The sequence below is a fragment of the Pseudochaenichthys georgianus genome, chromosome 9 (genome assembly GCF_902827115.2).
Source record: "Pseudochaenichthys georgianus chromosome 9, fPseGeo1.2, whole genome shotgun sequence".
NCBI lineage: Eukaryota > Metazoa > Chordata > Actinopteri > Perciformes > Channichthyidae > Pseudochaenichthys > Pseudochaenichthys georgianus.
Window position 1 is genome coordinate 17,851,021 of NC_047511.1, and position 25,699 is coordinate 17,876,719.

A 25,699-nucleotide genomic window follows, 5' to 3' on the forward strand; every position below is an offset into this window, starting at 1 on the left:
TTTGCCCCCTTAAAATGTTAAGAAAACGTCCACACATTGTCTTCATTGAACATAACCTTTTTATAAAAGTATTTATCTTTATTTAGTGACTCTTGTAGAAACAAGGATTCAGTATAGCATGAATCCACAATTTAAACACATAATCCATCAGATGACAAACCGAACTTCCGAAGAGAGAGCTTCTTTATTGCACCATAGAAATCATTTCTGTACTCTTGTGAAACAGGGAGAGGTCAGAGCATTGGTCACGCGTCGTGTATTGATAAGCTTCCGCCCTGACTGAACTGTGTGTGTGTGTGTGTGTGTGTGTGTGTGTGTGTGTGTGTGTGTGTGTGTGTGTGTGTGTGTGTGTGTGTGTGTGTGTGTGTGTGTGTGTGTGTTGTGTGTGTGTGTGTGTGTGTGTGTGTGTGTGTGTGTGTGTGTGTGTGTGTGTGTGTGTGTGTGTGTGTGTGTGTGTGTGTGTGTGTGTGTGTGTGTGTGTGTGTCAGAGTGTGAGGATGAAGATCGCCGTGCTGGGAGCCACGGGACAGACCGGACAGTATCTGGTCAACCAGGCGCTGCAGCAGGGCCACACCGTAACCGCCATCGTCAGGAACCCCGCCAAACTCACCGTGCATCATGATAACCTCAAGGTATGTGGAACCAATGGGTGGTAGTCGTTGTGCTGCTGCTCCGTGCATGTTGGGCTCAAAGTTCAGTCACAAAATAAATGATAAATGTTGTATCATGTCCAAAGGATGGTTGTATGAGGTAAAACATGTGCTACTTATGTTCCTTAACATAAGCCAAAACAACTTTTACATGTGGGTGTGGTACTGTGCACACAGGAAGGTGGGGCACTGCCAAGATAAAAAGCCCAGTGTTATTTTATTACTCTGAACAAATCCCATTAAAAGCCCAAATAATAACAGTTTACTTAATATTAGCTATTGAGTATTGGCTAACACATGTAATTCTTCTGAGCCAAAGAACTGTGTTATTGGCTATTACTTGTCTTACTACTTTTAAATCCAGGCTGAAGACTTTTCTTTTTGCCGCTGCTTTTAATTGAACTATTAATTTCATATCTTAAACTGCACTGTAATCTTTATCCATGTATTTTTTCTTTTAATGTTTATTTTTATTATTTTTTCTTTTTAATGACTGTTTTCAAATGCCATTTTCTTAATGTCTTTCCTTTTTGTAAAGCACTTTGAATTGCCCTGTGTTGAAAGGTGCTATATAAATAAACTTGCCTTGCCTATTAAAAACACTTTAATAATCTACACTGTTATCCACCATCCAAATATTCCCCAACAAATGCTTTTTATTCTTCTATTTTACAAGATTTTTGCAAACAGTTACTGTACAGTGCCACGCAAGCTACAAGAGAATACAACAAGTGAAGAAAGATGGACAAAACGGACATGACACAAGATAAAGCCTCAAATAAATCCATCAGCAGGATTGAAAAAAGTAAAATTCACCTCAGTAATTATTTGTGTTTCCCTACTTCTATAGGTGGTGGAGGCTGATATTTTCTCAGCAGACAGTCTGAAGACTCACTTCAAAGGACAGGATGTGGTCATGTCCTGCCTCGGCTTCCCGGCCTCCTTCTTCTCGGGGGTTTCGGGCTACACCTTGTCCATGACCAGCATGATCAGCGCCATGCGAGAGGCCCGGGTCAACAAGATCATCACCATGACCTCCTGGTACACAGAGCGTAAGTGCAGCACACGTAATGATGCATTGTAAGATTAAATAATGAAATAAGTCCACCGTATCAATGTCCTAGGAGTGGTTTTGTTTTGATAAACTGTAATCTCTTTCTGTTTATCATTCTCGAATTACCTTCAGATATCAAGTGTTAAAGTGTGGATTTCAATCAAGCATTCAGTAAAATGATTGTGTTTATTATTTTGTTCAGATTTGGATAAAACTTCAAGAAAGAAACTCAGAGAGATCCTAGCATGGCCACTGCCTCTTTATATTTTGGATATTGGTTTTACATTTGTTTTTTGATTTTCATTGGAAGAACAGGGTACTGTAACTTTAAATTCTAATTTAGAATTGTAAGCACAAAGAACTGCAATTAGAGCTTAAATATAATGTTTTTTTCTGTTGACATTATTTGTAGAATGTAAGAGGATAATTTCTCAGTTTTTTTTTCTTGTTGATGTTAGCTAACTCTGGAGCGCAGTCATCTTTTCTGATTCGATTCCTCCTGCTGCCGATGATCCGCAGCGTCCTCACCAACATGCATGAGATGGAGAAGTTACTGCACAAGACCGAGGACATCAGCTGGACGGTGGTTCGCCCACCTGGTCTGAAGAACCTGCAGGCTTCAGGTAAAAGCAAACAGGCAGTAGACCAAAGAGACACACCTATTGCTGCGTTCTCACCGGACGCGGCTCTAAAAGCTCGAGTTTCACCGCGGCTGTCAGCTGTGTTTACTCCATAGGTTTACTCGCATCATTCAAACAAGACGCGCTGGCTCGGGGGCTACAACAACTACAACACAATGAACATATTTTACCGTGATTTAATTGTAATACACGTTTCTAAATGATGCCGAAGTAACAACATACTGATACCGGTTAGTAAAAAACATGAAATAATGCTTGACAAGTCTGCAGATAAGACGGCAGGCGAAAAACCTTTTTAAATGCTTTTTTTCTGAATGAAGATCGGATCGACCAGGCTAAGCTAACGTTGTATATGCTTCGTCCACACTCACAAGAACGGCCTACAGACAGAAATAAACCAGCGACTGTATTCGCCATGACACAGACAGTCTGTCTGTGGTTTGTACTTGTTTAACTTTTGTCCAGTTTCTGAACAGATATGAGGAGCTGTGAGCTCTGTGTGCTAACAGCTAACGGCTGATTTTGTAATCTTTGTGTCTCTCCAGCTCAAGAGTTTCTGACCCATGAGGGGTACTTTGTGCCCGACGGCAGTGGTCTCCCTGTAGGCAGCGCAGTGGGAAGAGGAGACGTGGCTCGTTTCATGCTCTCTCTACTCAACTCCAACGCCTGGGTCAACAAGGGAGTCGCCATCACTACCAAATAAAAAATAAGAAGCCAGTGTTGCCCTGATTAAAACAGTCTGTTCACCCAAAGTACAACACATATTTTTTATTATTTATATCTACCAATTGTTCTTAAAATGTTGAGGTTGTTTTTGTTTTGCCTCCATTCCAATGCGACAGAGCAAAATGTAGATTTTTAGTCCACTTCCCTTCTGTTTTTTGTCACTGGCAGGGTGTGGTAAACAGCGACATAGCTCTGGTAAAACCACTGTAAGCTACCTGCTCTGCACTTAAAAACAGGCAAAGCAAAGAGGGACTTGGACTTGAATGGATCATTTTACAAGAAGCATGACTCCAATTAATTGTTGTTGCTTCTTTTCACAAGTTCACATCATTATAAGGTGATAAAATGTCATGGATGTGGATCGAAGTGATCGGAAATCTTAAAAATTCATATCTCTCAGTTAAAGAGTTAAAAGAGAACATTCGTGTTTTGTCATTTGGGTGAACCAGCCCTTTAACAAATGTGCAGTCTGTCATCTTTCAACATATGGTGTAAAATATATATCTATGCCTTAAATAGCTTAATATGTCTGAATGTCTTTTTTCATACGCTTGTTTTTAGATGATCTTAAACCTTCATCGATAACTTTATTATCAAAGAGTTTTGGTGTTTGGACATAACATCAGTGGTAACAACTTATTCATTTAAGAGGGTTGTATTTGGACAGCTTTGTGTTGTTACTGACAGATAATACTGCACAGTGTATTCACATGAGTACTCTATATCCAAATGTGTACTGTATCAGTTCTGTAAAATAAACACACAATAATAAACCTGATGAAGGATCATTTGTTCTGTAATTGCATGAATCTAACATGCCTTACAATTCAAATTATATCAGTTGTGTAAGTTTCCTGGGTAAACAATTTAGTTCAACAACTGATTTGACCTTTGATAAACTGACACTAAAACACAGAACATTTTTGTTAATTATTTTCTAAAAGTATGCAGCACTTAGGGCCACACCCAAAGCTGTGACGTTAGTGTTTGTTTTCTACCAAAGATAAAAACGTGTCTTCAAATGATCAGGGTGTTCAAGATCATTGTCTCTTTATTGGTCCTGCTTGGTTAAACTGTTAGCTGCTGCACTTTAAGTCAGTGTTTCAATTGATTTACAGGATAATAATGTGTTTTTTAGCTTGTTCATTGTTTTAAGTTCCATTACTAACAATTCCAACATGCATGGTTAAATCAGCCTCAGACGAGTAATGTGCAGGAAGCTGTGTGGATTGGTCATTGGGCAAAAAAGTATAATTTTCTTCTATTGATATTTGTTTTATATTAACTGGAAGGTAGTATGATTGGTAGAACATTTAACATTTGGTTGAAAATGTGGAAGTTTGGTTGTCATTCAGTTGGTCGGGTAAAATGGGGGTAATGCTGTTTTCTTTCAGACAGAAGGAAGTTGATCCGTCTTTCTGTTCAAAGAAACTATGTCAAGTGTGTGGATGTTCCAGATATATGAACTGATATCAGTACAGTCTGTCAGACGTCAAGTAGTGAATGTGCAGCCCAACCTTGTACATGCAGTTTAACTATTTAAAACAATTCCGGAGGATAAGATGTTTAGATAAATTGTCATTACGTCCAGCTAAACTGGGTCTGTTTTTCGTAGAAATGCCATTGTAACTTTCCCGCAGCAACACAACCAGTTTTTTAAGAATGCAAACTGATATGACTGAGAAGTAGAGGGAATTTTTGTAGATGTTCTTTTCACATTGTTATGTATGGGAGCTGTACTACAGCACACACACTCACACATATACGAATACACAGTATATACATTAGGGGTTTTGGTGATATATCGGTACTTTAAAGGTTAATATTATGTAAAATATTCACATATAATGTTGTGTAAATTCTTACATTCAAATGTGTGATTTATTGCCAAAAAGAGACACTACGCACAATAAACAAAGTGTTTTGGACTGAAAGCATTGTTTTCTATATGTATATAAACATATACATATGATTATATTCATAAGTTTATGTATGTGTTAATATGTGCCAGCTAAATAAATACATTTAGCAGAGCAGTGTTTTATATCCCTCCAATATACACTGTACAAATTAAAGTAATGATTCATTTCTTCAAAGTACAATTTGAAACAAGTTTGGTCGATTCGTTCCCTCTTTATTGACAATCGTGGAACATCTGCCACAAAATAAACATTTTAATATTTGTCAAACTGTACATGGAGAAGCACAAATAAAAATGTATGCTTTAAAATTGCACTTGTGTTGGGAAAAATGTATCAACTTGATATTCTTATCTTAAATCAAATATTTCATCCAGTTTTTAGGGGGGATGTATACAGCTTTGCTAGATTGGAATGATCTCACAACATGAGAATGAAATTGCTTGGCGATTAATGCTGTAAAATCTTTGAGTAGTAATCTTTATGAATTGCCGCTTCAAACATAGTGTAAGCATTCTGGTAAGCTTATGTCCACGTGAGTTTCATCTCTCAGGCCACAGTGGAAGAACAAAAGTTCCTTAAAAAACTAAAAAATGATGAATGACACCATCCAGTGTTTTCCGTACAAGTTATCTGTATATGCCAACGGGAAATGGCAAGATTTGGCTCTGATTTGGATGATTTATTTACAAAAGGTGCACAGCTGCTTTGAGACTATGTACATTTAACAGCTTAAATAATAACAGAAGCTTATTTAAACATAGCAGCAAAAACACTTTTCTATTAAAAACACAATCAGATTTAAGTTTTTCCCCTTAAATAAAAAATGTATTTTGAAGGTTTAACATTCAGTTGAAAAGAGATTGATATACTTCTCAACATGACCTCTGTGCACAGTAGAACATTCATAAACATGCCTGCAGTTTCTCAGAACACCTATCCTCAGCATTATCTGTGCAATTACAGTCTACTACTTTTCCGTGGCCACTCCATACAATTCGTTAATTTTCTCCTGGTACATCTTCACAACAATGGGCCTCCTCAGTTTCATGGTGGGTCCTGCACAGACGAAAATTAGAAAAGAAAGGCAGGTTAATTCTGTTCTGCTCTTAAATCTCAAGGTAGAGGCACAAACATTTGATCCACTGCAGATTTGAAATGTTTTTGGGTGATGTTGGGGAGATATTTTCCAAGGTCCATAGCTTTGACCCAGTTTATCAGTTCATGATAGAACATGATAAGTCCTGAACTTGGCTGCTGTGCTCTCAGTGTTCTGTCTCCCTGTTCCTGCCTGTTGGCGTCAGCTGATAGAGGTGTTATGATTCTATCTTGTTATGCAGCATGTTGATGATTCTCTCTGAACTAGCTAAATACACGGGTCTGGGGTAGAGTTCTTCACATTTTACGTGGCAACTCTCCCGTGAAGTCAGAACCTCTGACTCGTGACTTGTTTTGTGAATTCTCCGGCCGAAGCTCCAAATAAACCATCAGTGTTTGACATCAAAGCTCCTGCTCTCCCCGTATCTCCTTCCTGAGTCGGTGACTCCCACTGCATTGCTACACAGAAGTTTCACCCCACAAAATGAGACATTTAATCACTGTCGAACAACCTTTCGTGGAATGTTGTCTGGCAGACAACACAGTCACAATACTTTCTATTACGACTTGACCTCGATTCCAAGCTGATTGAACCTGGTTGTCGCTGAAGTGAATACTTCCTTGATGACAGTGTTGTTTGCACCTTTGCCCCAGTTTTAATAAAGTAACTCACCCAGTTCTCCTCCACCGATGGAGAAGTCTTGCTCCAGGATGACAAACTTCTGGATCTTCTGGGCGTTGGACGTTGCTCTGGCGTTGACGCGCTCTATGCCCTCCTGAATGGCTGTGTAGATAGCTGGCTCCTTATTGGCTATGATCCCTGACACCGTGGTCGCTGTGACGTCGTGCTGCTGGCAGAAACTCAAGGCCTCGGGGGTCAGTGCGTCTGTGGGATCGCCGTTGTCGTCCACCACACACTGGAAAAAGAGAGGGGTCATTATTGTGTTTGTTTTATGTATTCAACTGTGACCCTGTGCAGGAGTGGAGGCCGGGTTACTTTGAGTGTGACCATGATGGAGAGGAACTTCAGCCTGTCTCCGATCAGCATGGCGTTGCTAATGATGGCCACCTCGGACTTCACTGAGTCCTCGATGAGCACGGGAGGGATGTTCTCTCCTCCGGCGGTGATGATCAGCTCTGGGAACGCAACGTTGTCGTTTAACCATTCAGTTACCAACAAGTTCTTTTGATTGCTTTTAACTTGTGTTGAATCACATTTATAATGTTTTTTTGTCTTTGCGAACACAGCGTACCCTTGATCCTTCCTGTGATGAAGAGGAAGTCATTCTTGTCGTGTCTTCCCAGATCTCCAGAGTGCAGCCAGCCGTCCTGGTCAAGGGCCTCTGTTGTTTTGTCCGGCATGTTCAGGTAGCCCATGAACACGTGGCGACCCCAGAAACATATCTCTCCACTCCCGTCCTGATCAGGGTTCTCCAGCTTTGTCTTGGCGCCTGGCATCACCTTTCCACAGCTGGAGAGTCAACAAATAAATAAACAACAAGCTCACCGTGACCAAATGTTGCACTACAACTGCACCCCTACTTTAACTTTTAAGTACATATAAATAATACATTACAATGTACATAATTGATAGAACATTTTTCAGGTCAAAATAAAAGAAAACATGCTCCTTAGTGAATATTTAAACTAGGGCTGTCAAACGATTACAAATTTTAATCAGATTAATCACAGCTTAAAAATTAATTAATCATGATTAATCACCATTCGAACTATGTCCAAAATATGCCATTTATGTATGTATATTATTGTGGGAATGGAAAGATAAATGAAAGAAGGCGGATATATCCATTTCACATACAGTATCTATGTTTATTATAAAAAATTTCTGCATGTCAAAATGAAAGACAACCCACACACCTATCAATAATCAAACCGTGGGGTCTTAATTCATTACGTGTTGATTTCTATCAACGGGGGAGTACTTCAGGAAAGTCGACAGAGGGGGGGGGCGGCGGCGGCTAGTGGAGTACTTCGTGACCACAGAGTGTGAACGTTGTGATCAGCTGTTTTAGCGCAGTTCTCCAGTGAAGCGGGGAGTCTCCCTCCGCAGCCGGTTGGCGTAGTTTTGGCACAGTTCCGTTGTACAGACCGACGTTAACAGCAGCCCTGTCTGTGCACACGGAGACCGACTCTGTCGTCCGGTGATCGAACCGCCTTCTGGAAAAGCTTCACAAGTAGTCTACGTCGGTACGCAAATGCGCTTTGTGACACAAGTGACGGTACGCATTTCAGATGACGCACATAACCTGCGTACCAGTTATGTGCACCCCTGTACCAGAGCCATATTATTACTATTATATGGCTCTGCCCTGTACTACAGCAAGAGTATTCTCCGTCGGGACTTCCTGCAACAACACCACGCCGTTATCAAAGATGTTCTATTGAGAAGACGATCACTACGTGACAAAAGTTTTCAAAACCGTGGCTACTGAAATCAATCTTACTAACTGCTGTCTGTGCAATTTACTCCGCGCGAGTTGGCAGACTTTATTTTGCTTACTTTAACATCATTTTTCATGGTGGGGCTAAGCCATTTCTTGGTATGGGTGTAGCCTACCCCCAGTGATGTACCTGAACGCGTTCAATGAACGATCGTTCATGAACGCGTTCATATTTTGGGCGAACGTGAACTGAACGTACTGTATTTCCGCTAGATGAACGTAATTGAGAACGCGTTCATTCTCAGCGCTGTATAACGGCGTTCAAACGTGCGTTCATTCTCAGCACTGTATTATAACGGCGTTCAAAAGTGTGCCAGATTTCATATGCCTTTCAGCCGAAAACCCAGTTAAAACACACCGTAAACAGGCTTCAAAATAATGCGGAAAACCACCCAATCTGGCAACAGCAAGCTGCCTGTGACGCGTACGCGCCTGTCACCCCTGGCTGTCGCACTAAAATATAAATATACTAAATATATCAGACTCCTCACAACAAACAATGTGGAACCGCGGAACCGGCGAGCATTGAATGAATGAATGAATGAATTAGTATGGACGAAGCCGAGAGCAGCTGCAGCAGCACTCGCTCAGAGTGAGACTCTACGGCAGGGGTGGGGAACCTCCGGCCTCCGGCCGTATACGGCCCGCGAGACAATTTGGTACGGCCCTCGAGGTAATTTATAAACACACGCAAAAAATAAAAAAATGAAAGAAATCTAGACCGCAAAAAAATTAAACAAGCGAGTACCTGTTTTTCCTGGCCAAGGTCAGGGTCCTTGAACACAACACGAGCCTAACGTGTCATCACGTGGTATATGTCTCGACTGACAGGGGTGCAGTTCTGACGGAGAGCACCAGAACGCCACTCCAGCACTTCAGAAATTGCAGTACCGATAAGTCCGTACACATGCCACAGTTTCTGCGTGTCTGTGTCTTTAGTTGTAAGCCCAGTGGCGATCTGCTCATCTGTCATACTATAATAACTGTGTTGTTGTCATTAGCATCTGGTTAGCTAGCTATGCTAACGAATATAAGAAGCTTTGTCTACAACCAGTGAGGTAAAGGCACATCTTTATATGATCATTATAGTTATAAAAAAAATAAGAGAATAAAGTAAACAGGTATAAAATACTATAAGACAGTTATTAATAAAGAAGAATACAGTTTGAAAGGGTAGTGATTTGTCAAATATCCATAAATTAAAAGAAAATCTGCTTACAGTTGTGTTTGGGTGTTGAGAGATGTGTCCATAGATCTCCTAATGTTGCTCTCAAAGTGCAACACATCTTGCCAGGGGAGCATGCCCCCCGGACCCCCCTAGAGGAGGTTAGGTCCCCCCCACTTAAACCATGTTCACATGGATAGGAAACTAAATACATTTGCACACATCTTGTGTCCATAAATGATCTTTCTGTTTAGGTGGTCACGCCACACCCTGCACGTGCATGCATACGCGAGTCATGGTGAGATATCTGGATTAGGAGGTTGCTTTTTCTTTGCACAGAATGAAATGAATGAGCTGTGATTTTAGTTTTTTTAAGCAGAGGTCAATAACTTGTACGGCCCTCTGAGGATATTGTAAAAATTGAAATGGCCCATTAACATCGTACAGGAGACAAATAATAGCTCGCAGCAACGTATTGAAAAAAGAACTATGAACTATAAATTAGTTCATTTTTGAAACCATGAACTTTAGTTCAAAATGTTGAATTATGAACTATGAACTGAACTAGTTCATTTTAAAATATGTGAGCTGTGAACTGAACTAGTTCATGTAGAAAGTGAACTTTCCCAACACTGCCTACCCCAGTCATACCCTGGCACTGCCACTGGTGGCACGTATGGGGCGGGCCATTCTGCACATGCGTTAAATGCGTTAAATATTTTAACGCAATTAATTCAAAAAATTAATTACCGCTGTTAACGCGATCATTTTGACAGCACTAATTTAAACCTGTGGTTCGCAACCTTATTTGGCTTGTGACCTCGTAATTAATTTCTGATTATAACTGCTTATAATAAACATATTGCAAATACTGTAGGAAGGTAGTAGTGAGGAAACATTAATAAACAATACATCTTAAATCCCATCTCATCGGACCCTGGGTCAGGACGTCTTCAACTGACTTGAGCACATAATATTAATTACGCTACTACATGGTTAGGTTTAGAAAAAGATCATGGTATCTTACACAGGTATGTTACGTAACTTTAAGTGGCAATAGATAACACTTTAGCTCTCCCTTGTGATTATGAAGTAAATGTTAATTGCACCAATAAATGGCTGTAAATAAATGACACTATCTGCATTTAGATTAGATGCCTTTAAGCCTTGCTTTCACTATGCAAACGGTCCGTCTCTGGGTCATGATTTCACTTTCACAATTAAAGCCCAAAACATATACACTGCATCATCACCGCTTATCAACAGTAGCAATGTTGTCATGGGGATGAAGGAGGCAAAGCAAGCTCCAACCAACACTGCTTAAGGTAACATCACTTGGAAAAAGAGGTGAGTGAATCTCACAAAGTCTTGTAATATTCTCACATTCATATCAGCATCACATTTGATATACTAGAGTTGTTAGATAATGCTTTGCTGCTGACCTTGCGATGCAGTAGCTGCTGTTAGAAGAGATGGTATGTGGGCCGGAGCTTTCACTCATGCCGTATAACTCCAACAGCGGCATGTTCAGGCTCATGAAGTACTCCAGAGTGTCTTTGGTGACGGGGGCAGCGCCCGTGAAGCAGAGCTTGCAGCGGTCTAAACCCAGCGCTTCACGGACCCTCTTAAAGACCAGATTATTAGCCAGCATGAAGCCCCACGGCACCTGATTCTCCCTATAAGCCAAATACAAAGTCACATGTTCACGTGTTACATATTTGAAGTCATGAATTGTTAGTAATTAAGAACGGCCCATAAAAAAATAGGTAGCAATGTTGAGCTGAAATTGACCCATAACGAAATAACTACAGGATGGATTGCTAAGACATTTTCTACAAACAATTTCCCCCTCAGGATGTTTGATGTGTTGTATCTCCACTTAATATGGTGTAATCATAAGCTCAAAATGTCAAACCACAATCATGCAGAGCTAAAGTCAGCCTCAGCTGCATCAGCTGTTCAGCGTGACCGGTGCTAATTGGCCATTTTATAATGCAAATATGAGGCTGGACTTCCTATTATTTTGCAACCCTAAAAGTCCAAACTGAAAGCCAATTTGCCTGATAATAAAATCAATGACTGCTCTGAAAGTACAAACTCTCATTACAACAAAAAGATACACGTGGCTAATTATTATGCAGAAGGACATCATTGGACCATCCCAGTTATTATAGGCTATATCTATTTCCTAATATTGTGAAGGCATGCTCTGCCAAACTCTTCCTCTGATTAGCTATTGTAACTGTGCCTCACTCCTAATACCTAAACAAAAGAATACAAATATTGCAGCTGCAAAGGTCCGATGACATCATTGTGCGTGATCATTAGCCATGTGCTGCTGTTTGGTGCTAGTGTGTATTTTCTAAGCTATGGGCCATCTGAATAAAAACTATTTGTTACATGAAAAATGGGCTTTCGATCCAATTGGAAATCTTTCAGATCATTTGGATTTCCGAAAAATGGCATGGCACCAATGAAACAATCTTTGCTCGTCCTTACCCGTTCATGACACTGTAGTTGTACTGCAGGCCTATGGACTTGGCCCAGCCTGCCACTGCGCTCCTCATTGGGGATGCCTTGGCACCGGCAGCTTTCATCTTCTCCTGCATCTTCTCCCACACACGAGGAACCCCCAGGAAACAAGTGGGACGAGCCTCCTTCAGTGTGTTCACTAAGGAGCCCTGGGAAAACGGAATGGAGATTATAGTCAAGATAGAAAACCTTCATTATAACTCAATGTTTTATACAGCTCAAGGTTTCCATACCTTGAGAGCATCTGGATCTGCGAAGTATGTTGTCATGGCAAAACAAACACACATCCACATGTCAATTAGCTGGGCTGCCACATGGCTGAGCGGCAGGTAGCTGACCAACACCTCCTCACCGTACTTAAGACCGGCCATGAGAGATGCCGTACGGACTGTCCATGTCAGCTGCAGATTAAAGACAAAGGTAGGAGTCATCAGAGAGTCAGAGACATTTTTCTTTAATTTTCACAAAGCAAACACATTGATGTTTAGAGAGGGGCCACCATTTCTTGTTTGATGCCCTTTTGATGTTTACATTCTCAGGAGCTGCTCTAAATTTCGCAGTAAAAAGGTTGGAATCAATTACTGAATCTATGTATATTACATTTGAAAACCCTCCTGAATACCCTATTGAGGCCGACTGTCTGATGGTATTTGGATGTTTTAGCATTAAATGTTAAAGGGGAAAGGAAACACCATTACAGCTATAATATTCTGGTAGTTTATTCATTTTACAATGGATATTGATCGTAATATTTATTGTATATGATATTACTCGCCAAAAGAAAATTAATTATCCGCCGGCCGGGTGGGGAATTCCGGGACCAGGCCGCCGCCATTAGGGGAGTCCCAAATGGTGACGTCACTGTGTGGGTCCTCGCTCCGGGTATCCATACCGGAAGTCAACACAACGTGGCAGATATGGCAGCGATGGAGGAATTTTGCAATGAGATCGACGTTTTGAACGATGAATTTGACTATTCGTCGGGAGATGAAATTGATGTGGAAGCATCTACAGTTACCAGGCATCCCATGGCCTATGCTTATGAACTGATTCGGTCGAATACTAGAGTGGCATACGATCCGGAATCCGCAGAAAGTACCGACGGTTCTGAACTCGCTGAGTGGGATACCACCAGTTCCAGTACATTATTACATAATATATATATATATATATACATAAATTAATAAGGTCACACTGTGTCAGTAAATACATGTGTGAGCTAGTAATCTGGTTGTGCTGCAATATTTACCTCTCTCTCGGCAGCTGAAGCAGCTCGTTTGGTGGCTCGAACTTCACGTTTGTTGACACTGGTGTCATTGTCTTGCGCGGCCGACGTGCTGGGACGGTCGGTGTTCCCGACTGCATACGATGAGAAATCGAACATTGTGGGAACAGATCCTGGCTTCAAATCCGATGTTTTGTATTGAACCAGGCATCCAGACTCATCAAACCTCATTTTGTGGACATAATCGTCATTTGTAAAGTGTTCGCTGCACACACGTGCGTACTGATTCAGCGGCGGATCGGACCGTTTCATGGAAATAACCCATGCTTTGAGCAGCTTCTCATCCTTTAGTGGCAGCCTATGGAAATGTACTTCTTCCTTCTTTGTATAAAAACCATTTGTGCAGCCTGGGGCAATACAATACGCTCCTGACGACGACCGTTTTCTTTTGTTGGAAACCACTGGTGCATTGCACGCCATGTTGTTTGCAGCTGTATTGAGCTTTGGCCCAGGAAGCCGTACCCACACAGTGACGTCACTGGGAAAGTCCCGGATCGATGGAAGCGCCCAAAGTCATTAGGCGCGTATTTCAAAAAATAAATGTGCGTATCTCGATCGTTTACATTGGAAATAGACTAGATAAATACATTTCCTAATGGGAATATTGTCGCATGGAAAGCAGTTTGAAAAGTGTTTCCATTTCAGCAGTAGCATTGTAGCAGTTTCAGGAGTTCCACATGGCTCTTTATTGAGTATTTACAAGAAGAACCACTAAACTAGATTCTGTTAAAACGATCATGCATCTTCAAAAATGAAAAACAGGTTTGGGAAAATGTTATTCTTCTTAAAGGTGGGGTAGGTAAGTTTCAGAAACTGGCTCGAGTGCACTAAAATTTGAAAGTACACAGCCGAAAAGAATCCGCCCCTTCCTTCAGACTTCCTTACAGAGCACCTCCTCCAACACACATGAACGCGCACATGACGTCAGCAGACTGGTGAAAGTGGCCGCCTGTTGCTGGCGAGTCATTGAAGTACTGATGCAATGCACGCCCAATGAGGGCACGAGATACATTTGTGCGTGCACGAGATGGAAGGCTGACAGACAGGGCGGCAATCCAACGGATTGGTCGTGCTTTTTACAGTATTACGGCTTCCACAGATGACATTTTTTTATGGATTTTTTGTCAAAGCACTTCAGATATTCATTGCTATCGGGATGTTAAGAGCATTCCATGGAATATAACAAAAAGTGTATCTCGAGCCGGTTTCTGAAACTTACCTACCCCACCTTTAATCTGAATATACATCAAAGCCTGCAGTATTCTTTTTAAATGTCTTTCTCTTCCTGACCCAGTAAACCTTTTCACACCACGTTGTCCTCTTTGGCTTTGGGAGATGGTAATGGTCAGTTTTTCACATTTTACAAAACTAAACACTTAATTAGAGAGACATCTAATCTACAATAAAAGTTAAGAAAAATAAAGTAAATGTCTATAACTCACATTGTCATGGCTCAACATGACTCCTTTAGGGTTGCCAGTTGTTCCCGAGGTAAAGATGAGGGTGCAGCACTCATTGGCCCGAAGACTGTCAATCACAGCATCCAGCTGCTCGTCAGGCACGTCTTCTCCCTGCTTCATGAACTCTGCCCACTACACATATGGAGAGATCATGGTGAAAAATGTGTCCAAACCCAGACTAAAATGTAACTGATACTGTGCAGTTTAATACATTTAAGTGAATTATTAAAACATACATTTTAATCATCCTAATTTAGCTTTAAAAATGTAAATGGTGCTACTGTAAGCATCACATACAGTTTACTATCAGATCATTTGTTTTACTTTGTCAATATGTTTGGTGAGGGAACATACTGTATACAGGAAGGGTGCTTTCTGCTGCAGCTCGCCTTTATACTGGACAATTGCTTTCAGATGAGGTAGTTGATCTTTAACCTGTTGAGAAATGTAAATTACACAAAGTCATGTGAGGACAGATTTCTTTCTATCTTCCAAAAGTGAAACATTTTCAAAAGGTCCTGACCTGCAGAATCTTTTCAAGCTGTTTCTGGTTTTCCACAACCAGGATATTAGCCTCACAGCTTTCAGCAACATACTGACAAGCTTCAGGTGAGTTGGTGGTGTAAATCCCAGTTGCCAGACCCCTGTGGCACAAATCAGAGAAAGGAGAGTATTCATCTCTGTTGAAGGCACGCATTATTCACTGTGGAGTTTGCCATTTTTAAACTTAGCTTAACAAGAAAGCCTAGTAAGATAAAACAAATAGTTTTTCAAGGTTGTGTTTGCCAAAATAGGCAGTTTCAGTTAACACTTATACAAGGGTAATTGAAACTTGAAGAATTCTAAAGTTTGTAATAACTACAAATCCAGTCAAAAGCCTGTGATTCGTGCCTTAACTACACAAGTTCAATGTTACTCAACAGCTGGATACAAGATTAACATCAGTACTTGGTTTCCTTAGACTTTAAACTGTTTTGTTCTAAACAGGAGTCGGGAGAGACAAAGAGATGGACTTTGAGATAAGCATGCACAGAGCAAAATGTGCAGTGTCAGGTTGCTGAAGCATCTCTACAAGTCCACATGGGAATGTAGTTCTTTAAATGAGATCTTACCCGGCAAAAATGCAGCCGACGTTTGAGATGAACCATTCGGCTGAGTTGAATCCCAGGATCCCCACACCATGGTAACGCTCCAGCCCCAACTTAAAGAAGCAACATTGTTTTTTTAGGAGCATGTTTCTTTAATGACGCAGCAGCACTGTGTCTCTATTACTCTTGACCTACATCTAATTTAAAAAGCGACTCTACCTTATGGGACACAAACATGTCCGTGGAACAAGAGATGAAACACAAGCTGTTAATTTCACACGCTCCAGTGTTATTTTTCAGCAGCCTGTTCTCACACAACGCACTATGCGCTGAGAGAGTGGGGGAACTCTGGGGTACTGTTTACAACGCAGGTAAAAACCATAGGTAAAAACGTTATGTGTGCCACACAAATTCCCCTATTTAAACAATGACTTATAGTAGTTTAGTTAATAAATGTAGGGCATACACAGGCTTAAGAGACACAAAAAATGTTATTGTTTTTTTCTTTAATGTATGCATATCATGTCAAACAAACCTTGAGGAAGCTTTTAGCTGCTGCACGGCACTGCTCGTGGTATTGCCTCCACGTCAGGGTCACCCACTGGCCCTCTGTTTTGGAAACCAAGGCGGGACGATCCCCGTAATTTTCCACCGTCTCCATGAAGAGCTGATGGACGGTAATGGGGGTTTCTGAGGCCGGACCCGAGCCCTCCATCCTCAGCCGCACCGCCTGGTCTCTGCTGGTGCTCCATAGCTGGTCTGCTGGGGCCAGAGCGGTCTGTGCTTTGGCCGTCGACAGAGGAACTGCCCTGGGCTCTTCTGTATTGGGACAACATGGGCAGCCGTGTTTACCCGCCATTTGTTACAGGTTAAATACAGAAGACACCACACCGAGACACAGCCAGCTTCAGAGGAGTCAGGTGAGTGAGAGGACTGCCGACATCTCTGGACTGTGGGCTTTAACTCCTGAGGTGTCAGAGCAACACAATCTGCTAGCTGTGCAGTGGATGAGGAAACACATACCAGATACTCAACAGGATTGTCAAGTCTACCTACCAATTCAGTTTGTGGAGAGGAAGTTTGGCAAGAGCATCAAATAACACAGACATAATAGGCCTACCAGCCGCGGTGCCAGGATTTCAATTGTGGGTGGGCCAATGTAATTTCGGCTGGCCTGTTCAAATGTTTTCTCGCGATTTTTGTTAATAATCTAATAAAAATAGGTTATGCCTAGAATGACATTCGTGTTTACTGAGAGCATAGTCGATGTGTTTCCAGTCCCTGTAACCATGGAGACTGAATAGGCTTGTTTGAGACACATTGCGGCTCGCCTCGAAAGTAGACGAGAGTAGCCGATCGCAGCTGGGGGAGGTCTCAAAAAGCTCGCCTGAAGTCGGACAGCTCGGAGACGGCTTCTTCATCTTCTTCTTCTTCTCTCGGTTTTTTGGCGGATTGCAAACAACTTTAAGTTGCATACCGCCACCTCCGGAGTCGGCTTGACTCGGTTTGCATTTATAAAGAATGCACAAATGTGTTTAATCGTTAATGTCAGATATGTACTAAGTAAATACATTTGTTCCTGCTCAAGATTAGATTCAACTTTATTGTTATTGCACATATTACAGGTACTGAGAGAACGAAATGCAGTTTAGCTTCTCAGGTGCAACAAGCAGTGAAGTGGAAAGTAATGTACACAATCTACAGAATAACATATAGAATGAATTGAATGATGAATAGACAATGGGGTATGAATACACTAGATATCAGCCTGTGAGCAGTATGAACAGTGTGTATGAATATGCTAAGATATATAAAGTATGAAAACGGTAAGCAGTATAGTATAAAATATATAGATATTAATTGCATGATGATAAACATTGTGGAACAATGATGAAAAATGGGAATGGATGTGGCGACGTAAAACTGACACAAAACAACAACAAACTTTTGCCAGCCAATTGGAGAGTTTCATCAGCAGCACGTGGTAAAAACCACCAATGAGCGCTCAGCTCGAGATACCAGCGAGCCGTTTCCCATCAAGCATTTCGCTTCCGCAGCTCGTGGAGAGCAACTGCGCCAACTCGCCTCGCCTCGCTCTCAAGGCTGCGGGCGTTTTTGTCCCGCGAGATTTCAAAGTCTCATGTGGGCGAGCCTCCAGAGCAAGTCGGACAAAATGACTAACCATCATGCAACGCACTAGCAAGACGTTGATCGCAACTGCGCAGGTCTGCGCAGGTCTTGCTTGTCTCAAACAAGCCTAATGTATCTTCTCCGCCGGCCCCGCCTCTCTCTGAGAGGCGAAGTCCCGCCCATCTACTTCCGACCCATGGGACCTTATTTCGGAAAAATCATGAATTGAAGTCAATGGGGAGAGAAAAATTATTTTTCGATCCCGTTTGAATTGTCAATCTTAAAAAAGAATTTCCATTTCAAAAAGTCACAGTTTGTCGTAAAACTGACTATGAAAAATACGCAACTAGAAAGACTACAAATCCCAGAATCCCGGTCCCGCATGCTGGCTCTTACAGAACCGACTAACTCCCCTTTTGTGTATGTACAGCTCTCAACCTCTCAACATGCCCAGACTTGTAGTGATTTTCACCTCGTTTAATACTTTTCACCTCATTCTGAAAGGAAGAAGTGAAATGTGCCAACGTGACGGCCGTCTTGGTGTGTGGTGCGAGACGGGAGATGTAGTTCATTGAGCGGTTTCACACAAAAAAAGTGACTCTTCGCAGTTTCACGACACTTTTTTTTTTTTTTACTTGCAAAATTATGTGTAATTCATGGCACGATTCAAACGGGATCGAAAGATAATCTTTCTCTCCCCATTGACTTCAATACATAATTGTTCCGAAATAAGGTCCCATGGAGCTCCCCCTGAAAGGGAGGGACTTCGACTCTCTATGCCGGCACATTTTACAAAACACACTGTCCTTGCTAATGCTATACTCCAAGGATGTGTACTTGGCATACCAGTGGGCAGCGAAGCTCCTTTTCTTTTGTCCGAAAAGTGTTTGAGGGTAGGCTACTTTATGAGCTTTGGCCGTGTAGCCGCCGGGTCATCTATAGCTGATAGGTCCGGCAATGGGATGCTATTTTATGTTATCCTGCAACGGTTGCTACGTCCCCCAGAGGGACTGAGCTCAGCGGGGGCACAAGTCAACATTAAACACACTATCGTCGCTCTGAGGCGAGCAACTATAACAAAATGAACATATTTGACCGTGATTTAATTGTAATACACGTTTCAAAATGACGCCGAAGTAACAACATACTGATACCGGTTAGTAAAAACCATGAATTAATGCTTTGACAAGTCTGCAGACAAGATGGCAGGCGAAACACCTTTTAAAATGCGTGTTGTCTAAATGGAGATCGGCTTGGAGCTTAAATACAATGTTTTTTTCTGTTGACATTATTTGTAGAATGTAAGAGGATAATTTCTCAGTTTTTTTTTCTTGTTGATGTTAGCTAACTCTGAAGCGCAGTCATCTTTTCTGATTCGATTCCTCCTGCTGCCGATGATCCGCAGCGTCCTCACCAACATGCATGAGATGGAGAAGTTACTGCACAAGACCGAGGATATCAGCTGGACGGTGGTTCGCCCGCCTGGTCTGAAGAACCTGCAGGCTTCAGGTAAAAGCAAACAGGCAGTATAGACCAAAGAGACACAGACTGCGTTCTCACCGGATGCGGCTCTAAACGCTCGAGTTTCACCGCGGCTGTCAGCTGTGTTTATGTGGGTCATATAGAAAAGGTGGAAGTGCTGTCACTTACTTTTGCAGACACCAAAATACATGATGTTGACCTAATACTCACATTCATTATATATGTTGAATAAATAGAGATTGTCTTTGCAATGGTACTAAATACAAAATAAATAAAAAATGGTTTTATACGTAAATTGCAATTTATTTAAAATGCCAAGATCAAGGAACTGCCTTGTCACTTTGATCATCTATGGAAGTGGAGCCTATAGTTTTCATTTAAAAGTTTTTTTTCAATAAATACATCTAATGTATATTTACATAACATTACAAGCATTAAATATAACACTGAAATGGTAAAAAAAACGCAAATTATTATTAATAATATCAAATAAATGTCAGTCACCCAAAATTACGTCATTGGTGTTACTGCTACACAAAACGCTTTTATTTTTGAAATAATGTATAATGTATAGTGCTTCCTGTAAGAAGAGATCATTTGAGGCAGTGCAGTGGACAAAGACATAAGGAAAGTCAGATACTTCTTACTTTGTTTGTTAAAGGTGTCATTTTATCTTCAAATGTTACATGCGTCTTTCAAGTCTGTCATTAGTGTTACTCATTGCATAGCCCTAGGTGAACATTTGAATGGGAAAATGTATTTGATTGAAGAGTTAAACGATTTTGATATTGACTGAAGCCATATTTGGTCTGACACAATTGCAGCCATTTTGTTAAAATGGTAGTGGCTGTGGCCGTGTCTCAATTCAGGGGTTGTATCCTTCGGGGTACGCAGCCTACGCGGTCGACGCAGGATGCGGCCGACGAGACCCCGTAGGCTGGACCGAGCGGCCTACGAAATGAGACGGTCTAGCCTACGGAGCGCTTCGTATTTACGTCACGTGATACGCGCTGTTCGGTTGCGTTGCTCCAGCAGCCTGCTAGCAAATTAGCTGAAAAGGATCCAGAAACTTTACTTTTACATTTTTTGGAGATCACCGTCGGAGATTAAATAAAGAGAACCATGGCCAGGTGGATACGATGAAGCTGTTCCTTTAGCCCCCAGTAATGTTACATTAGTAAGTTAACAAGTACATTATATATAGCTGATGCAATTTAATCATATTATTTCATATATTTAAAATAAGTCTTAATTTTTCTGTACTAATAAAACAATATGTTTTTTAAAGGAACAAAAGCATGTTGTATAGATTGATTGTTAACAATATTAGTGTTCTAATCTTAATAGCTGTGATTATAACAGATTCTCCTGCTTCCCCTAAAAATGAAATGTATGAAATACACTATTAAACATGTTCTATTACCTATTTTTTGTATTAATAAAATTAAACTGAAGACAGTTTAATGACCTAGAGATATCCTATTATTCCACTACTTATGTACACATGTTGTAAATAATCTTTAAAACCTCAGTAAATGAAATAAACAATGTGTTTAACAATTACAATTTAATATTGTATTTTCATCTTATCACAAAGTAGAGGTAAGAATATATTCATCCTCTCTCTGCAGCTTCATGTCTTCTATTATTATAACTTTCATCATTGAGACAGAGGAAATCAATTATGTTATTTAACATCACCAGCAGTAACACAAATATCAGCAAAAGTGTGTTTATGGAGTTGTTTATTTGTATTATATGTGCAGCAAGTATAGAAGCAGCTGTTTGGGCAATCAGACAGAGTCAAGCTATAATCGTTAGATATCTATTAAAAGAAAGGACCCAAAATCAAATTCTGAAAGTAAGACAAGTCTGTAGGACGGCAGTAAGCAGAGTTCTGGGTGGAGGATGCTCCTGATCGCCGTTTTGCTTTCTCCAGCACCACAGGGGTCCAGCTGGATGGCAGCTCTGTCTTGATGATCCGCTGGGGTTAGGGGTCCTTCTCCAGCACCACGGGGTGTCCAGGTGGATGCAGCTCTGTCCTGATGATCCACTGTGCACTTTTCAGATTAGGGGTCCTTCTCCAGCAGATCCGTTTCTCCAGAATTGTCCTAATTACAGAGAAAAACAAGAGAAAAAGAAAAAAGTGAATTAATCATATTAAACACAGGGTTGCAAAAGTATTATTGCAAAATGTAACTAAGCATTTCAGACAAACAATCCTTAAGGGATCATTTAAAATGATGTTCTGGTTTTTAAAAAACTAAAGAGATGAAATGACAGTCACACCTGCATCCCTTTGACAGCACAAACTAACATCAAGCAAAAGGCTGCTGTCTATTTTTGATTGTCTTATTATTATGGGATTAGGATCAATTAAATAAACTTTAACCTAAATAAAAGATGATCAAATCTGGTGGAAATATTTAAAATAGGCTTTTCTTTTAGCCCTACCTCAAAGCAGCGTGAGCTGAATAAAAAGGTTGTAATTTTGTCCCAATGTTTAATAAACAGTAAAACATTGGAACATGTCAGAAAAATAAATAAAGCTAATAGCAGACGTCAGGGTAGCATTTTATAAATCCCACCGTACTGTAGGCTATACCGGTCTAAATGTTTTCACTTTGGTCTATTTATGTAATATAAAGTATAACTTATCTATAATAGAGCCCAGATCTCTGTATGACTTTAATAAACTTCTGAATTCAATTAAAAAAAAAAAAAGTGTAAACAACAGTGCAGTACGTCCAGCTAGCTAGTTAGCGTCACATATTTATCCATATTATTTAACGAAAATGTACGTTTTAATGCGCCTTGGGTTTGACCTGAATTGAGACACAGCCACTGTCTCAATTCAGGGGTTGTATCCTTAGAAGGGTGCATTCGTATACCGCACACGTCACTTCCGCCGAAAGAAGGCTGTCCCAATTTAAAAAAAAGACGAGACTCCTCCGAATGCGGCCCACGAATGCAGCCTACTTTTCCCCAATTTGAAGGATACATCTGATGTACACTCCGTGGCCTACCATATCCCAGGGTGCAATGCGCGCAGGGAAGAGGAAGTTTTTTTCAAATGAAATGGCTTCCGGTCTCCCCAGCAGAATGGATTTAAAAGCAGCCGCAAGCGGAGGAATCACTAATAAATGTGAGTATTGGGTTTTAACTTACTTTAAATTAACTAACGTCACACACGTTCCGTGCCTTGGCTGAGAAGCGGATTGTTTTTTCCTGGCTACACAACAGCCCGGTGCAGAGACGTTAGCCGCGACGCTCAGCGGCCCATCTGCAGTCAAGAAAGCGTGGCTGAGGCAGGACACGGCTGTATCGAGCCGGCGTGGAGACAACCGGAGAGTGCTTTTTACCATGCACGTTTCGGGACAATAGCGAAGAAATGCATCGCCCCGTGCAGCTACAAACCCCCGGGAAACGGAGGGGCCGGCGCTCAGGTAGTGGCCCTGAGCGTCGGCGGCACGTGCAGGCTCCTCTTCGTCAGTTTTCCAAGGTGGCCAGTCGTTCCCCCGCCAGCTGGAGGCGCTCTGTGTTCGAGGCAGTGCACGGCCTGTCACACCCCGGCGTTAAGCCTTCGTGCGCTTGGTGGCTGCAAAGTTCGTCTGGCATGGGCTGAAAAAGGACGTGAGGACTTGGGCTGGTGAGTGCGTGGCTTGTCAGCGGCGCTAAGGTGCAAAGCCGCCACACACGGAAGGCCCCTTTGGAGCGTTTCCTGGTGGCCATGAGAGGAGGTTTGAACCACTTCACATCGACCTGGTTGGTCCATTGCCCTCCTCTCAGGGCTTGTCCTACCTCCTCACCATGGTGGACAGGACGACCCGTTGGCCGGAGGCGGTCCCGCTCGTTTCGTTCGACGTCGGCCGCGGACGTTTGCCCGGGCCTTCAACGTGGGTGTGTCGTTGTTGGCACCCCGTCGGACATTTCCTCAGAACACGGGCCTAAAGTAGACCTGCAGTGCTCTACGCTGAGATGGTCTACGGGCAGCCGGTGAGAGTTCCAGGGATTTCCTCCCTAAAGCATCGGCTCCCTGGTCGGCGACTGTCCCAGCGGGCTTTCCTGCAGACGCCGCTGAGGCCTTTGCTCCGATCCCTACTACTCAGCACGGTACTAACGGTGTCCCAGGTTCCCGCAGAGCTCCGCTCGGCGGAGCACGTGTTCAATCCGGCACGATGCGCACAGAGGCCCCCTGCAGCCCCCTTATGATGGGCCTTTCCGGGTCTTGGAGCACGGGGGAGCAAGCACCTGGTGGTCCGACCTGGGTGGCAAGGGCCCCGAGCACGTCTCGGTGGACCGGGTTGAAGGCTTGCTCACTGGACTTGGACCAGCCTGTGGTGCTGGCCGTCGACCTCGGTCCCTGCTCCGGGGCCGCCCCCCGGCCTCGTCCCCTGTCCGGCTTTCAAGACCTGTTGTTCCCGGTCCTCCCCTTCCGGGGGCCACACAAGCGGAAGTCACTTTCCGACTCCCCGTGCTCAGGATTCGTGGGGGTCGGCGTTGCCTCTCCTCCCGCCATGCTGATTTTGTTTATGTGTGAATTCTGTGGGGGGCTTGTGTGGTGACACCATGTGGGACCATAATTCACCTTGCTTATTGTATTGCCACACGGACCCTTTAGTGGGGAACACCTGTAGCTTTAGCTGCCATTCCTGCTAGCTCATCAGGCAGAGCAGTGCATGTGTTAACCTCTCTGATATTAATGGATAATAAAGATTGGAACTCTTTCCACGGCACTACAAGTGTCTCTTTATTGGTCCTGCTTGGTTAAACTGTTAGCTGCTGCACTTTAAGTCAGTGTTTCAATTGATTTACAGGATAAATAATGTGTTTTTTAGCTTGTTCATTGTTTTAAGTTTCCATTACTAACAATTCCAACATGCATGGTTAAATCAGCCTCAGACGAGTAATGTGCAGGAAGCTGTGTGGATTGGTCATTGGGCAAAAAAGTATAATTTTCTTCTATTGATATTTGTTTTATATTAACTGGAAGGTAGTATGATTGGTAGAACATTGTAACATTTGGTTGAAAATGTGGAAGTTTGGTTGTCATTCAGTTGGTCGGGGTAAGAATGGGGGGTTAATGCTGTTTCTTTCAGACAGAAGGAGTTGATCCGTCTTTCTGTTCAAAGAAACTTAGTCAAGTGTGTGGGATGTTCCAGATATATGAACTGATATCAGTACAGTCTGTCAGACGTCAAGTAGTGAATGTGCAGCCCAACCTTGTACATGCTTTTTTAAGAATGCAAACTGATATGACTGAGAAGTAGAGGGAATTTTTGTCGATGTACTTTTCACATTGTTATGTATGGGAGCTGTACTACAGCACACACACTCACACATATACGTATACACAGTATATACATTAGGGGTTTTGGTGATATATCGGTACGTTAAAGGTTAATATTATGTAAATATTCACATATAATGTTGTGTAAATTCTTACATTCAAATGTGTGATTTTATTGGCAAAAAGAGACACTGACGCACAATAAACAAAGTGTTTTGGACTGAAAGCATTGTTGTTCTATATGTATATAAACATATACATATGATTATATTCATAAGTTTATGTATGTGTTAATATGTGCCAGCTAAATAAATACATTTAGCAGAGCAGTGTTTATATCCCTCCAATATACACTTACAATTAAAGTAATGATCATTTCTTCAAGTACAATTTGAAACAAGTTTGGTCGATTCGTTCCCTCTTTATTGACAATCGTGGAACATCTGCCACAATAAACATTTTAAGATTGTCAAACTGTACATGGAGAAGCACAAATAAAAATGTATGCTTTAAATTGCACTTGTGTTGGGAAAAATGTATCAACTTGATATTCTTATCTTAAATCAAATATTTTCATCCAAGTTTTTAGGGGGGGGATGTATACAGCTTTGCTAGATTGGAATGATCTCACAACATGAGAACTGAAATTGCTTGGGCGATTAATGCTGTAAAATCTTTGAGTAGTAATCTTTATGAATTGCCGCTTCAAACATAGTG

The 25,699-nt window shown here is 41.8% G+C and overlaps 2 protein-coding genes across 3 annotated transcripts in view; one reads left to right on the forward strand and one right to left on the reverse strand.

Annotated features, from left to right (window-relative positions):
* The window catches only part of LOC117452288 (flavin reductase (NADPH)-like), a 31,387-nt gene extending 26,382 nt beyond the window's left edge, over positions 1–5,005 (forward strand). For both annotated transcript variants that reach the window (XM_034090810.2, XM_071204346.1), the window contains 4 exons: positions 489–632; positions 1,501–1,702; positions 2,163–2,327; positions 2,891–5,005. In XM_034090810.2, coding sequence (XP_033946701.1) covers positions 489–632; positions 1,501–1,702; positions 2,163–2,327; positions 2,891–3,048 — 669 coding nt within the window. In that variant the 3' untranslated portion in view covers positions 3,049–5,005. Of the gene's footprint in view, positions 1–488; positions 633–1,500; positions 1,703–2,162; positions 2,328–2,890 lie in introns of those variants that run through there.
* Positions 5,006–5,184: 179 nt separating this feature from the next.
* Positions 5,185–17,357, reverse strand: LOC117452286 (long-chain-fatty-acid--CoA ligase ACSBG2-like). Its single transcript, XM_034090807.2, has 12 exons — positions 16,616–17,357; positions 16,105–16,193; positions 15,516–15,636; positions 15,347–15,427; positions 14,975–15,124; positions 12,481–12,648; positions 12,215–12,396; positions 11,158–11,391; positions 7,342–7,559; positions 7,086–7,225; positions 6,762–7,005; positions 5,185–6,049 (listed from the first exon to the last, which is right to left on the reverse strand). Exons 1-12 carry the CDS (start codon positions 16,937–16,939, stop codon positions 5,961–5,963), a joined length of 2,040 nt encoding a protein of 679 aa, XP_033946698.1. The 5' UTR covers positions 16,940–17,357; the 3' UTR covers positions 5,185–5,960.
* Between the last annotated feature and the right edge of the window lie 8,342 nt (positions 17,358–25,699).

Excerpts from the sequence above, each read along its gene's own strand:
- LOC117452286 (XM_034090807.2), bottom strand. The coding sequence starts at position 16,939 with ATGGCGGGTAAACACGGCTGCCCATGTTGTCCCAATACAGAAGAGCCC. Across the intron at positions 16,194-16,615 it reads CAGCTAAAAGCTTCCTCAAG|TTGGGGCTGGAGCGTTACCA; the intron begins GTTTGTTTGACA and ends TGCTTCTTTAAG. Across the intron at positions 15,125-15,346 it reads AAGCACCCTTCCTGTATACA|TGGGCAGAGTTCATGAAGCA; the intron begins GTATGTTCCCTC and ends CCATATGTGTAG.